At 32.1% G+C, this 14987-nt stretch overlaps 2 protein-coding genes across 4 annotated transcripts in view; both read left to right on the top strand.

Annotated features, from left to right (window-relative positions):
• The window catches only part of LOC107475565 (putative disease resistance RPP13-like protein 1), a 55044-nt gene extending 41666 nt beyond the window's left edge, over window positions 1-13378 (top strand). The window contains exon 5 of one of the 3 annotated variants that reach the window (XR_008005957.1): window positions 12646-13026. Coding sequence is in view for 1 of the 3 variants with exons in the window: in XM_052257456.1 (XP_052113416.1) it covers window positions 10392-11338 (947 nt within the window). In the remaining 2 variants the exon portion in view is untranslated. Of the gene's footprint in view, window positions 1-10391; window positions 11587-12645; window positions 13027-13343 lie in introns of those variants that run through there. The other 2 variants (XM_052257451.1, XM_052257456.1) reach the window with 2 other exon arrangements.
• Window positions 5499-7028, top strand: LOC107475563 (kinesin-like protein KIN-UB). The gene is made up of 2 exons (XM_016095225.3): window positions 5499-5740; window positions 6663-7028. Exons 1-2 carry the CDS (start codon window positions 5575-5577, stop codon window positions 6767-6769), a joined length of 273 nt encoding a protein of 90 aa, XP_015950711.1. The 5' UTR covers window positions 5499-5574; the 3' UTR covers window positions 6770-7028.
• Window positions 13379-14987: the final 1609 nt, after the last annotated feature.

Raw genomic sequence — 14987 nt, 5'->3', positions numbered from 1 at the left:
ACTTTTTCGGTGTAATTATAAAATGGTGCAAACACTCAGCACACTTACCAACCGAAAAGTGAAATGTGTGTGTGTTTGGGTGCCACCTCTCAACTAGAATATTTACCAGTAATTTCTGGCATTGAACTATTTCAATATGAAAAACATGATAAAAATTAGTGAACCATAAATACTCCTTTACAGCATGATTGTACCAATTCAGAGACAGTAGATATTTACATGTCAAATTCTGTGAACTTTACAAAAACATAACAAACTATTACTAAATTAACAATAATTACTAATTCACTACTAAAAATTAATAATTTCCTAATAATAATAACTAATTTATTAGACTAATACTAATTTAGTAACTAGCATGCATGCATATAAATAAAAACAACTAAATATAATAATTCAACTAAATATTAATACTAATAATTTAATTTCAAAATATTAATAATTCAATGGTTTCCTAATTTTTCTATCAATTGTTTCTTACATAATTATTTATTTATATATTCATAGTTTAACGGATAATAATAATAATTCCTATATCATCGCAAATAATCATAATTACTAACTAACTATTAATAATAACTAATAACTAAATAAATTCAACTCTTATTTACCTAATCATGTTTTACATATTAAAACCTCAACTATAATAATACATTTATATCAATTTAAATATCTAACAATAAATAAATTATTATTAGCGGTAAAATGTAATATATTATATTTTATAAAACCTAACTATTAACCATAATTTCTAAAATTATTACAAACAATTATACAACAATTAACATAACTCTAAACATATAATTTCAAAAATTATTACAAAAAATTTTAAACATATATTTTAACTAATCAATCATATTAGTCTAATTCAAATATTATTATTGATTAAAATATTCACTAACTAAATCTAAATATATATATTTTTAATTTTTTTTAAACATATCTTCTTAAATTTTTACTTTGTAGCCCAAACATTATACACCAATACTAAGAGGAGTGTTAGAGGCCAACAACTTTTGTGTTTTGTAACCATCAATTGGCCATCAATATTATTTTTAATGGTGTGAGATTACATCCAATAGTAGAAGATCATCCACTTTTTTTTTTATAGTTAAGTACTGGTCACAAAACACAAAAATAACTGACCCCTAGACTTTCTCCTAATACTAATAATATGCCCAACGTAGCTCTAATAATAATTAATTATAATTTTCCTAAATTATTACAAATATTTCTAAACATATGCTTTTTTACTAATTTACTATATTAGTCTAATCTAAACAGATTCAACCGCTAACATATTCACTAACTAAATTTAAATATATATTTTAAATTATTACACTAACTATTATTAACAATCTTCATTCTTAATATTATTTATAATATTTTAGATATATAAAAAAATTAAAAACAAACATATATAATCAAAATGACAAAGATAATTGATAATGTCACGACCCAAAATGAACCATGACTGGCGCTTAGAAAATTAGCTAGTCCCCTAGCAAGCCTAACAGATTTGAATATAAGATAATTAAGGTTACAAATATTTTTTGATAAATTTACACTTTTTAAAATGAATAATTACATATTTTAAACAAAAATAAAATAGATAAATATGGATGGATCTGTGACATATGGAGTAGATAACGTCTAAGAACTCAACACAGAATTGATACCAATTGCGGATCATTACTCTTGAATAGAAATACTCACATAATCAAATATTTATTCCTGAAAAATATTTTTTTCAAAAAACGGAGTGAGTTTTAAAACCCAATGACTAGACAATACATCTATAATTCACATGAGACCATATAAATATTATTATAAAAATAATTTTAGTAAAAAAATAATAATTTATATGAATAAGTAAATCAATAAAGGAGTTCTCATACAAAAATAAAAATAAAAGTCCACATTTGGGTGGCTCCACCTCTATGGGTAGCCCTTTCCTTTAGTGTGTCCGTACGGAATAACAGATCCAACGTGTGGCCTACACGTTAGGCTAGCAACGCCCTTGTTAGCTGAGGTTTGACCCAGATGCATCTAGGTTAACGTCATAACCGCTGTTAACTACGGTTTTCTAATACGAGCCTTCCAAACCAATTCAAAACATATAATCTCAAATACAACAAATCCTTGATCTTTTAAATATATAAGGTATCGAATCAAATCGAATCAAATAATACTTTCTCATCAGAAATCTTTTCCAATCATACTTTTTCAATTATAAGAAATTTCAAACATATTTCACCAACTTTAAAGTGAGTACCAACAAATACTTCAATGCTTCAAAAGCAGATATTCAATTAAAATCAAACATTTTGGAATAATGCAAACCTTCATCAAAATATATATAGTCTCATGTATAGTTCCGAAAGTATAAACTTCGTAAAAACGAATTATTTAATTCTAAAAATCAATTATTCTAATCAATTTAAAATCATTCAAGGCAAATATAGTTAGTATAATTCAAAAATCATAATTGATATATATCAAAATAATTATAGATGTACAATCAAACAATTATAAATGTAAATCCTACTCACAAATTGGTCTCAAGGGACTGAAGAGACCAAACCCGGAATGCCAAGATAAAAGGTGAGGAAGGTTGAAGTAGAATGGAAGTTGAATAAAGAGACAAATGCAGATAAAATTCTAGAAAATCCAAGACAGAACAAAGACAAAAATAAATAAAAACAAGAACAAGGTAGAAAAATGAAATGGTGGCAGAGATAAGGTGAAAATAGAAGAGATTAAGGGGAGAAGCTAGACTAGAACAAATGGCAAGGTAGTGTTGCCGCGCGAGTTTGGAAACTCCGGCATGTTTTCCAGCGACGGTCGCGCCGTTCCTGGCGACCAAAGGCGCTGCGACGAGTCTCCTCCTCCGGCGAGTTCCCCCTCCCCTCTCTGTTCGTGTATGGTCATGTTTCTCTTTCTGCGAGCTCTCTCTCTCTCTCTCTCTCTCTCTCTCTCTCTCTCTTCGAAGACCCTCTCTTCGCATCACTCTCTTTCAAGCTGTCTCTCTTCAAGCCTCCACGCCTGCAGCTATGGCGACGGCAACGGGGTCAGAGTGGCTCAACAGCGGCAGAAGCATCCCCTAGGTCCTACCACGACGACGCCCTTTCTCTCTGCTTGCATTCTCATTTTTCCTCTCCTCAGCAGTGACGACGACGACAGTAAACCCCTTGCCGGCGTCATCCTCGCCTCTTTTCTTTTTCTTTATTCCATCTCTTTATTTCTCTTCTTGATCCTCTTTCTCTTTTATTTTGTCTTCTGTGCTTGGGGTGGGGATGTATGTGAGAGAGAATAAATTTGTGGGAGTTGTTCAATAATTTAGGGTTAGGGTTGGATAGAGGAATAAGGGTAATGCAGCAATTTTGGTAAAATTAAAGGGTAGAGTAGTAACAATAAAAGAAAAGAAGCTTGGGACATTACAGATAATATGAAGTTCAGGATGATCAACAACTTTACGTTTTTACTTCTTTGACATTGTAATTGATTTTTTTCTAAAGCTTCAAGAAAGTGATGAAGAGGAACAAAATGGTGGCTGGATGGATGGATGAGAAACGAAGAAATGAAGAAAGGGACACACCAAATGAAGAGTGGGGCTTCAGGTGGGGTTATGTTGGCTTAAAGGGGATCACCGTCTACATTACCTGCATGTGCGACACGTGACGGGAAGACACAAATCGGACGATTCGATATGTGCAGCTTAAATCGGACCGTCCGATAACTCACCATCAACTCAGACCGTTCGATTTTTCCTTTACTGACACCACATTCGTATTAATAAGCACCCCTACACCCTATAACTTCGATCTATTCCATTCCACCCTCCATATGCAAATTAAAAAGTGCAAAAAATGAACCGATAAACCGAACTCTAGCTTTATTAAGATTTAAGAAAAATGACAAATAGGTTTCTAATCTTATAAGTTTTTGACAAACACATTCTTGACAAAATTTAAATACAAAAAAATTATTGACTTTAACAAATGGAGGACAATTTAATCTTTCCGTCTATTTGCTTCTCATACACCAAACGGAACTGGCTGACGTGGTTAAAACAGTGTCTAGGTATCCATTACGGTGCCACACTGGATGGGGATAAAGTTTGAAAAAAAATAGGTCCCTGCTGATCAAAATGACATCGTTTCGCAAAGGTTTAAGGTTTAAATTGGGTTTTTTGTCATATAGTTCTATGCACCCAACATTCCCACTTCCTGCATTTCTGGCTCCGGATTCCTCTACATACTCAGGTTCATCGACAACATGATCAAAGTAAACATAGAACTCATTTTTTTTTTCATTCCTAATCAAATTGCCACACAATTCACGAATCCCACTATCTCCTGTTAAAAGATGAAGCCCAGATTCAATATCATTCGCCGTACTATCAAACGAGTATATTACCTTGTAGCTAGGATATTCTAAATCCTCATACAACTTCACCAAATCACCAAAGTTGATAAAATTTATGTTCATCTTTAAAAATTTTTTACTTTTTCATTCACATAAACAGGTCCTCTATCACCATTTCTCACAAACTTTTCTCCATGGTGAAAAACAGAAATCACATATCTATCAGTCATCTGTAATTTTTTAACAAAAATAAAATCAACCCACAATGCACAGAACCATAAAAGACTTTAAAATGAGGGTACAATAACTTTTTTCAACAAAACTGAAACAGAAAGCAACCATGGTAGAGTGCATTTGCATGCATGGCACCCTACACTAAATGAAACCCTAACGCGAATGTGATCATGTACGTTGTGGAAGGGAAGGAAGCTATGCCTTCATGAAGAGGTTAGGACAGTATATGGTAATTTCTCTCTTGCCAAAGGATTTTTAATAAGAATTGACTATGTTTGCAAAACGATGATGTTTTGATTAGCAGGGACCTATTTATTCTGAGTTTTATTTTCCATCTAGTGTGATACCGTAATAGATACCTGAATAATATTTCAACCACAATAATTTTGTTTAGTATATAAAAAGCAAATAAACAGAAGAATTAAACTATCTTCTATTTATTAAAATCAGAATTTTTTTATATTTATATTTTATCAAAAATATATTTATAAAAAATTTAAAAGATTAGAGGGTTGTCTGTCCTTTTCTGCTATGTTTGTTACAATGAAAAATAGGAGGGATTTGATATGGGAAAAGAAATAGAAAGGAAATTGATTTTGAAAGAATATGAGAAGAAAAAATATAAGAGTAACAAAAAGTAATGTGGGGCCCAGTAAAAACTTTTATTCCCAACTAAGGGGAGAAAACGGAAAAAGAAAATCATTTGGTCATTCCATTTCATCATTTCAATTTCCAAACACACCTATAAAAATTAAATTTCACTTCTATTTCTTTTCTTTTTATTTCTTTTCACTCAATTTCTCTCCTTCCTGTTTCTTTCCACTCCCAAACAAAGCATTAAGATTTAAGAGTCAAAGACACAACAAAAACAGTTACTACTTAACAACGCAAACACACACTTCATTTGAATTTGTAGAAAAGTAACTTCTCTATTCGCCCATTCTTCTTTGAAGCTTTTACAAGCTTGAAGCTATGGCGTCGACTATTCCCCGAAACGGCGTCGTTCAACGCGGAACCGCCAAGTTAGATCGCCAAGGCGCCAACAACAACAGCATCCTCAGAACGAAGCCTCGCCACTCTCACCCTCCGGGACCCGCCGCTCTCCGCCGCAGCTCGCCATCTCACGCTGGCGACGCAGGTTTCCTAACACCTTTCTTATTCTTCCGATTTCAGCTTTTGAATTCTCGTTCTCATTCCACAATAGAAACGTACGAGTAGTAATTCGATTCCTTTCGGCTTAGTTACTCTCTTCACTCGCAACGCTGATAACGGAATAGAGTGAGAAAGAGCAAGTGCTTATGTATTTGAATAGTGAAACAGTAAGCAGTAGTAGAAACGTAAGAGTATGAAGGTGAATGCAAATGTAGCTCTAAATCAGCCCTTTGTTAACCGATTTTTCAGTAGCTTCTTTCTTTATTGTTACGATTTCAAGTAACCTAATAAATTTATAGATACTCGTTTGATTTTGTTATAGAAGCCTTTTTAGTGTTTGTCACGTGTTCTGTTATAGGCTTATAGCGATCAAATTTATTGTATGTGTTCAAATTTTCAAGTAATTATTAGTTTTTTTAACGTGTGGATGATGAACTGGAAAATAAACATGTGTGATATTGGTTAAATCATCATGTCTTAATTATGCTGCCTAAGCTCGAGATGAATAGTTGCTGATGAGGTTTTTAGTTGAGAAAAAGTGCTAGATTTGTTCTCTAAGCTTTAGCTGATTTTGAAGAAATGAGGTTCTTAATTTATATTCAAATAGTATTCTTTGGAAGTTTTATGATGTGTTCTGTAATCCTAGATTATACATCGGAGTAGAGTATATTCTGGAACTGATGTTGAAAAGGATATAGAACAGTTCATTGTGACAAGATACTGTAGACTTGGCACTTGTCTGTAATCTCAGCAGCATTTTTTATGCTTATGTTGTGTGTGTGTGTGTGTATATATATATATATATATTAATTGTTGGATGCAAATCCTCAAATATTGGTAATCGTTAACTGTGGTTTCTGTTATGATGTTATTGTGACATTTCTTTTCTATTTCATACTTGTGTAAAGTTCCTGGAAGAGTTCAAGTGGCTGTAAGATTGAGACTTCCAAATGCAGAAGAAATGATGGCAGATGCTGTAAGAGTTTTCATGCCTTCATCATTTCATTCTATTTAAGGATAGTTGATATATGGGATAATGAAAGACTAGACCATATTATGGAAATCTAAGTCATTTCATGTAAGTCATTTCATGAACTCAGTTGTTTAGCTCATTAGTAAACAAATGTCGGAAGTTTGGATCTGGCTTTATGCATGCAACAACCTATTGGTCAATAGCAAACTCTTCAATAGAGCTCTAGTTCGCAACGGATTAATTATTAATCTGTTGGGTTAAAAAATATCGTAAAAAAAATCATTTTAAAAATAAAATAAAAGCATCGTTACAAAAAACATTACATAAAAACTAACAAACATAAATTGAGAAAGAAGTTTGGAAATGTCTACTTAATCATTGAAGCAAAAAGAGAATTTTTTTTGTAAATGGTAAAATTGGAAGACGAGTGAATGCTTTTACTAAATTTAGAAAAAAAAAAAGTGCATTGCATATGATACAATTTTTTTGGTAAATTCTTTTTACAGAAAAAATATTTTTTACTTTTCACTATAGTATTATCCAACAAAAATTATCTTAGAGAAATGACTATATCAATATAATTTTGTGACAGATAAAATATATTTTTTATTCTTAACATTTTTAAAAATCCCTATAATGTTTAATTTGTTTCAATTTTATTCTTAACATTTTCGATAAATTTTAATTCTACCCTTACCATCAAATTTTTAATAGTAGATACCTAATCAACTCTTTTCCCTAATTTTATCATTTTTTTTCTTTATATCTATTTCCGTTAGACAATATTATTCCTCTCTAATGGAGATAAATATTAGGAATTGCTTTATGTATTTTAAAATAAATACTAAAATGTCAATATTAAAAATCTCAAAAATTAATTTTGATAATTAGTTTAGAAGTTTTTTTAAACTATATAAATGCTTATCAACTGTATTTAAAGCAAAATATGTTTATCGTGACTTCATTATTAAAAAATAATTATAGGTACTCTCCATAATTAAAAAAGTTCTTAATCGGCTCCAAACTATTTAAGTAATTGGTGTCTGATAAAATATAAAAAGCAGTTTTATGTTAAAGTTATTTTAAAAAAAAAATGCAGAGATGAACAATTTTTTATGGTATAAGAAGCAGGGAAGCACTAATGGTAGGTGGGTTAATAAATAAATGCACAAGTGGATATTGTTAAACATTTTGCAGCTAAAGATCCGTTGTAGGGAGAATGAAGACCAAAGGCACCCAAAGCATCTCACAGCTTCGGAGCAAGAAATGAGATGCTTTATAATAATCTAAGCATATGAAGCATATGAAGTCAACATATGTTATTATTCGCTAATTATAATAATCTAAGCATTCACCACATTACAATAATATTTCATACTCTGTGTTTGTGAGAGAATTCTGAGTTTTGAGTGCATACACAAACCACTTCCCTTTCCATCCCTTTCTTTCTTTCTTGCTCTTGTGAACATGGCTGCTGAACTTGTTGGAGGAGCTTTTCTCTCTTCTTTTCTCAATGTTATTTTTGATCGGCTGTCCGATCCTGAGATCATCAACATGATGAAAGGAAAGAAGGTTGACCAGAAGCTGCTTCAAAAGCTGGAGAACATTTTGAGTGTGGTTGAAGCTGTGCTGAATGATGCTGAGAGGAAACAGATTTATAACCCTGCTGTCAAGAGGTGGCTTGAAAATCTCCAAGATGCTGTCTATGATGCTGATGACTTGCTGGACGAAATCGCCACCAAAGCTGCCACTCGGAAGGATCCACCACCAGGTAACTTCCTGTTCCGCTTTCTCAATTTGCAAGATAGGGAGATGGTTACTAGGATTGAAGAAATCATTGCTAGACTACAAGATATTGCAAGTCATAAGGATATCCTTGGTCTAGAAAAGATTTCAGTGAAGAACATGTCAGGGAGAATTGAATCAACATCTCTTGTTCAAAAGTCTGATGTATTTGTTGGTAGGGACCAAGAGAGGGAGGATATAGTCAAATTGTTGTTGGATGATAGTAATGATGGTAAACTATCTGTGATCCCCATTTGGGGCATGGGTGGGATTGGAAAAACTACTTTGGCTCAATTGGTTTTCAATGATGATAGAGTGCAGCAAAAATTTGATGTTAAAACATGGGTTTGTGTTGGGGAAGAATTTGATGTTCTTAAGGTGACTAAAACTGTGGTAGAGAAAGCAACTTCTGGTCCTTGTAACTTGAATGATTTAGATTCAGTTCAGCTTTGGTTGAAGAATGAGCTAGCAGAAAAGAGTTTCTTGGTTGTTTTGGATGACATGTGGAGTAACAATTATATGGCTTGGAAAAAGTTGCTTACTCCTTTTCAATGTGGAACTGAGGCAGGGAGGCATGGAGGTAAGATTCTTGTGACAACTCGTGATGAAAAGATTGCAAATATGGTCAAAAGTCATCACCATCAAGCCCACAATTTGAGTGTGTTGAATGATGAAGATTGTTGGTCATTGTTTGCAAATCTTGCCTTGCTTTCTAAAGACCGTTTAGGTTTTGAAAAAGTAGGGAGAGAAATCATTAAAAAGTGCAAGGGATTACCTTTGGCTATTCAAACACTTGGGAGCTTACTAAGTACCAAAGATGATGAAAGGGATTGGAATGATATTTTGAACAATGAAATTTGGGATTTTTCTGAAGAGGAAAGTGAGATTCTTCCTGCATTAAGGATCAGTTATTACCAACTTCCTTCGTACTTAAAACGTTGTTTTGTTTATTGTTCTTTGAATCCTAAGGACTATGAATTTGATAGAGATGAATTGATTTTATTGTGGATGGCAGAAGGTCTTTTGCAACAACCAAGGAGTGGAAGCACTTTAGAAGAAGTTGGTTATGAATGTTTTAATGATTTAGCTTCAAGATCTTTTCTTCAGCCTTCTAATAATGCTCATAAAAATTCATTTGTAATGCACGACCTCATGCATGATTTGGCGACATTCTATGGTGGAAAGTTCTATTTTAGAACCTTTGAACTCAAAAATGTATTTAAGCATGATACGAAAACTCGTCATTTGTCATATGGTCTTTACAATGATTCGATCTCAAAGATCGTGGAAATATGTGATAGTTTAAAGCATGCAAGGACATTGATGCAAGTCAATTTGGATACATATGAATTCTCAAAGGGAGTAATCGATCCTTGTCACCTGCTAGAACAACTGAAGTGCTTACGAGTGTTGTCATTTAAATCATTTTACCTTGAAGAAGACTTGTTGCACCATTCGATTGGTGAATTGATTCACTTGCGTTATTTAGATCTTTCTCAGACACTTCTCGTATCATTGCCCGAGTCACTGTGTGATTTGTACAATTTACAAACTTTGAAGTTGAGCAAATGTAAGAAACTTAAAAAGCTTCCCTCCAACATGCAAAAACTTGTGAATTTGCATCATCTTGATATTGAAGACACTGAACTGGAAGAGATGCCAAAAGGTATGGGCAAATTGAAAGACTTGCAGATTCTGCGTTACTATATTGTTGGCAAGCATGAAGAGAACGGGGCTGGGGAATTAGCAGAACTTGTAAATCTTCGAGGGTCATTTCATATTGAGAAATTAGAGAATGTCATTAACAGCAGTGAGGCTTGGAAGGCAAGGATGGTTGATAAGAAATACATGAGTGATTTATGTTTGGAGTGGTCATCAGGTGAAGATAGTGATATGGTTGATTCCCAAATGGAGAAAGATGTACTTGCCAAATTAGAACCTCACAAAGACCTGAAAGAATTAAGAATCAAGGGTTACAGGGGTACCATGTTTCCAGAATGGGTAGGGCAGTCTTTGTACCACAACATGACTGAGTTGGAGCTGAGTGGATGCGGGAATTGTTGGGTGCTTCCTACACTTGGACAGTTACCCGCTCTAGAGTGGCTGGTCATTTCGAACTTTGATAAGGTGAGGAGGATTGGTGGTGAATTCTACAAGGATGATGGAACTGATCATCATCGGGAGATACCCTTCCGATCCCTTAAAACTCTGATTATTAGAAGAATGCCTTGCTGGGAGGAATGGGAGTCGTTTGAATCTGATGACAATGATGCACCATTTCCTCAATTTGAGCATCTTAGGATATGGGAGTGTCCTCAGTTAAGAGGAGATTTGCCCACTTTTCTTCCATCTCTGAAGGAACTCTGGATTTCAGGATGCGAGCAGCTTGGTTGTTATCTGCCAAGAGCTCCCATCATACGCAAATTAAGAATATCTGGCAAACAAGAAGCAAGAATGCAGGACCTACCGCTTTCCACGTTGGAACAACTATCAATTTGTGGAGAGCAGCAGGTGGAGTATGTGTTTGATGTCATGACCCACACCCAACCAACCTCTCTCACATGGCTAGAAATCTCAAACTGCTCATCAGCCATATCATTTCCAAGAGATTCCTTGCCCCCTTCATTGCAATATCTGTCCATCAAGAATTGCATGAATGTAGAATTCCCAATGCGGCACCAACAACATCACTCACTACAGAGCTTACGTATAGACAACAGCTGCGATTCACTTACATCCTTTGCATTGCCAGCATTCCCAAATCTCAACGAGCTGACAATCAAAAGATGTGAAAATTTGACATCTCTGGAGGTGTCACAGTCATAGTCCGTCCGAGAATTATCAATTTCAGACTGCTCCAAGCTGGAGAACGTAAGGCTGCCTGCCTCTTTAAGTAAACTCTTCATCAGGGAAAGTCCGTTGTTGGGGGAACGCATACAGAAGAAGGACCCCCACATTTGGCCAACCATTTCCCACATCCCCTACATTTCTGTTAATGGAAAACAGATTCGTAATGATTCAACATCTTAAAACAGGTACTGTTTTTCTCTCTCTATTCCAATATCATATTCATTCTCTCCTACATAATCTTTGTTTTATTTCCATGGGGGAGCTGTTAGCTTTTTAGGATACGGTATCAATTTTGGATTTAATTTCCATCCCCATTCAACTGTTTTACCCATTTATTTCTTCATGTACAGGGACATCTACTGATTCTTCTGGGACCCGTGAATTTGATGCCTTTGGGTGCTGCCCCTCCAATTTCTGTAAGGATCCTCCTCTTTCTGTAAGTTCTCTATTTGGATTTCACGTTATGTTTGTCATGTACTTTGCTTTTTCCTGTTGGAGAAATTAATTGCCATTGCAGTACAAGTTTAACATTATAAATGCTCTTATCTATACTCTTCAAAGTCTCATGTTTGAAATCTGCAATAAACAATATAGCAAAATCGATCTTGTAGAGTAATTGAGTTACATATTTTAATTTTCTTAATCTAGAAGATCTTGAGAGTATGTTTGGAATCACAAAAATTAAAATTTACTTAGAGCTTGTTTGGAAATTATTTAAATGCAAGAAAAGAATTTTATTTTCTTTAATAATAGAATTTATTTCTATTTGATACTCAAATCAATTCCATGGTTTTGAATGATTAAACATATTAATAGAATAGAATTTAATTCTTTAATTTGGAATAATTTTTGTATGAGTTAAATTTTCTTCTTTTACAATTTTGTCTTTAACAAGGAGAAGAAAGAGGACTAAATAGGTGTTGGACAAAATTAGAATAATTAATTATAAATAGAGATTTTTTATATTTGACATATTGAGCTTGTTTAGTGTGAGAATTAATTTTAAAATCAGACCATTTTGGTCTGATTTGTAAACGAGAGAAAAGTGAGAATTTGAATTCTCAAAGAAATTCAAATATTTTCTTTTTATTTGTTTCAAAACAAGAAAAAGAATTTTAATTCTTGAGTGAATTCTAATTCATAGATTTCCAAACAAGCTCTTAAGAATTAAATTCTTTTTCATGCTTTAGAACAAATAAAAATAAATAATTTAAATTCATATGAGAATTCGGATTTCTCATGTTTACTCCATTTATATAATGGAATGGAATTCTTGTATGTAGTAATTATTTGCTGGTTGAGTACATGGACAAGGAGCTAGGCATATAGTTGAACTTTCTTGTTGCATACAGAAACTTCAACCTGGACCATTCTTAGAGGTATAATCCTACACTGCATTACTCTTATGATTCATAACATATCTTATACAATATACCTTCTCATACACCTTTCATAACCATTTTGCTTTTGCTACATCCAAGTATCAAGTATGTACAACCATCACATGGTGTGACCTATTTTAATGGGATCATAAGCAAATAAGTACAAGCATCGAGTTTTTTTGTGCCTTTTTCCAGTTTTCCACAAAATTCTTAGATTGTTGATGTTTTCTTACCCCCTGATAGCATGGACAAACTTGTTAATCTGGAGCAAGTAATGTTGAAAGCTAGGCTGAGTGGCTGATATGATGATCTCAAAACAATGTTGCTCAACTCAAGGAAGAAATTTTTTTTTTTTTGGGTCAGTGAGAGATTAGGCATTTTGGGCCATACTGTTATACATAAACTACATGCAGCATAGACATACTTTGTTCTAATTCTAAGTGCAATTATGCAATGTTTATTACAAGGTTATAATTTTGTTAATTCAAAGATCATCCCTCATTTTATTATCTTAGTATTAGTTTCTGTTGAATGAAGAAACTTACTTTGTGACAGCAAACATTTATGGTTTGGTTTCTAATGTGTTTGTTTTTGGACAGCAAGATTGCAAGAAACAAATTGGATCAAGTTGGAGTAAGCAGAATTCATGGAAGACATCATCCTCGACAAAATCAAAAGAAGAAATGGATGATGTAGAACAGAATTTTGCAAGGATAGATAGACCAATCAAAATGCAACAAGAACACCTTCAATTATTCTTTTTTTTTTTTCCTTTAAGAGTTTTCATTTCTTCATCATTTCATTCTATTTAAGGATAGTTGATATATGAAAGACTAAACTATATTATGGAGCCATCTTATTGAAATCTAACTCATTTCATGAACTTTATATGTGTAAGTTAAGCTAATTGATTATTGCAAGTGAAATAATGAAATATCTCCCAAATGCTATACTTTATGAGTATCTTTAATTTGTTTTTGAATATGCGTTCTTTCTAAATTATTTTTATTATAGTAAATATATATTTTATATTATTAGAGGTGCCATTTTTATTCTTATTTTACCATATTTATTTTTTTAGTTAGGAATAATAAGTGTGCTTATAGTAATTTTTGGTGTATATATAATATTAGCTATTATTTTATGTAATTAGTTTAAAAAGATTTATATTTAGAAGAAATATAGATTTGTATAGCAAATAATATGATGTACATAATCCATATATTTTTAAATTTGTAATCAGAAAGTATTTGTTTACTTTTATATATTATATCTAATAATTTAATTTGGCCTTAAACAATCAAAATATTGACAAGTTATTAGTTCAAATATAAAATTTAATAGGCTATATAAAATACTTTAATATTCAACTTGGATATTGTTAATAGGTATTACTTAAAAATAATAACAGTATACTAACTAATTTATTAGTAAAATATTTTTTTAACTAAGTTATCAATAGTTTCAATACATTCATTATTAAAACACTAAAATATCTTTCTACTAATAAATTATCAATGCCCTAATATTTTAAATAATTTTCTTAAACTTAATTCGTAAATGCCAGTCCCTAAATATTTTGTCTAACTCCACCTCTGCAAGCAGGGACTACTAAATTTGTGTTACTTGTTTCTAGGTCATTGTCAAAGAATTTCATGAATTTTAAGTTGAGTTTTGAACTTTGATACAAATAATAAATACACCAAACATCTCTTTTACATATTATAAAAAATAAAAAAATGAGTGCATGAATTACCACCATTGTCATGTATTTAAAGCATCACCTAGAAATACCACCAAAAACTAAATGAGGTAGTTGAATGGTGACTTATGAGGTAGTGCAAGAATTGTGATTTTCTTGCCTTTCAGGGCACTTCTATAGTTCTATGATTCTCATTCACTTCTAGATTCTAATTTAACATTCAAAATTTGTAGATAGTTATTTATCTGATTTGAGTTATTATTAAACCTTTCTTTTATTTTCAAAGTAAGTATATATAATATATAATTATTCTAAGAATTTAATTTTAATGCATTATAAGTATAAAGTAGTATTATATAGGTATTTAAATACATAATGACTCGTAAATAAAAATAATTATTTTTATATTAATTATATAAAAATTATTTAAAAAAATAAATATAATTAACGTTTATGTAAAATATTTTTTAAAAAATTAATAAATTCAGAGATTGAAAAAAAATAATTTTTTTAAGAAAATAAAAATTTACATGGAACTTTA

The sequence above is a fragment of the Arachis duranensis genome, chromosome 2 (assembly GCF_000817695.3).
Source record: "Arachis duranensis cultivar V14167 chromosome 2, aradu.V14167.gnm2.J7QH, whole genome shotgun sequence".
NCBI lineage: Eukaryota > Viridiplantae > Streptophyta > Magnoliopsida > Fabales > Fabaceae > Arachis > Arachis duranensis.
This window is presented reverse-complemented; position numbering and strand designations above follow the sequence as displayed.

Bases quoted from the DNA above. Each gene is read 5' to 3' on its own strand.
- LOC107475563 (XM_016095225.3), top strand. From the start codon at position 5,575: ATGGCGTCGACTATTCCCCGAAACGGCGTCGTTCAACGCGGAACCGCC. The intron at 5,741-6,662 runs GTTTCCTAACAC...ACTTGTGTAAAG, and splicing joins ATCTCACGCTGGCGACGCAG to TTCCTGGAAGAGTTCAAGTG.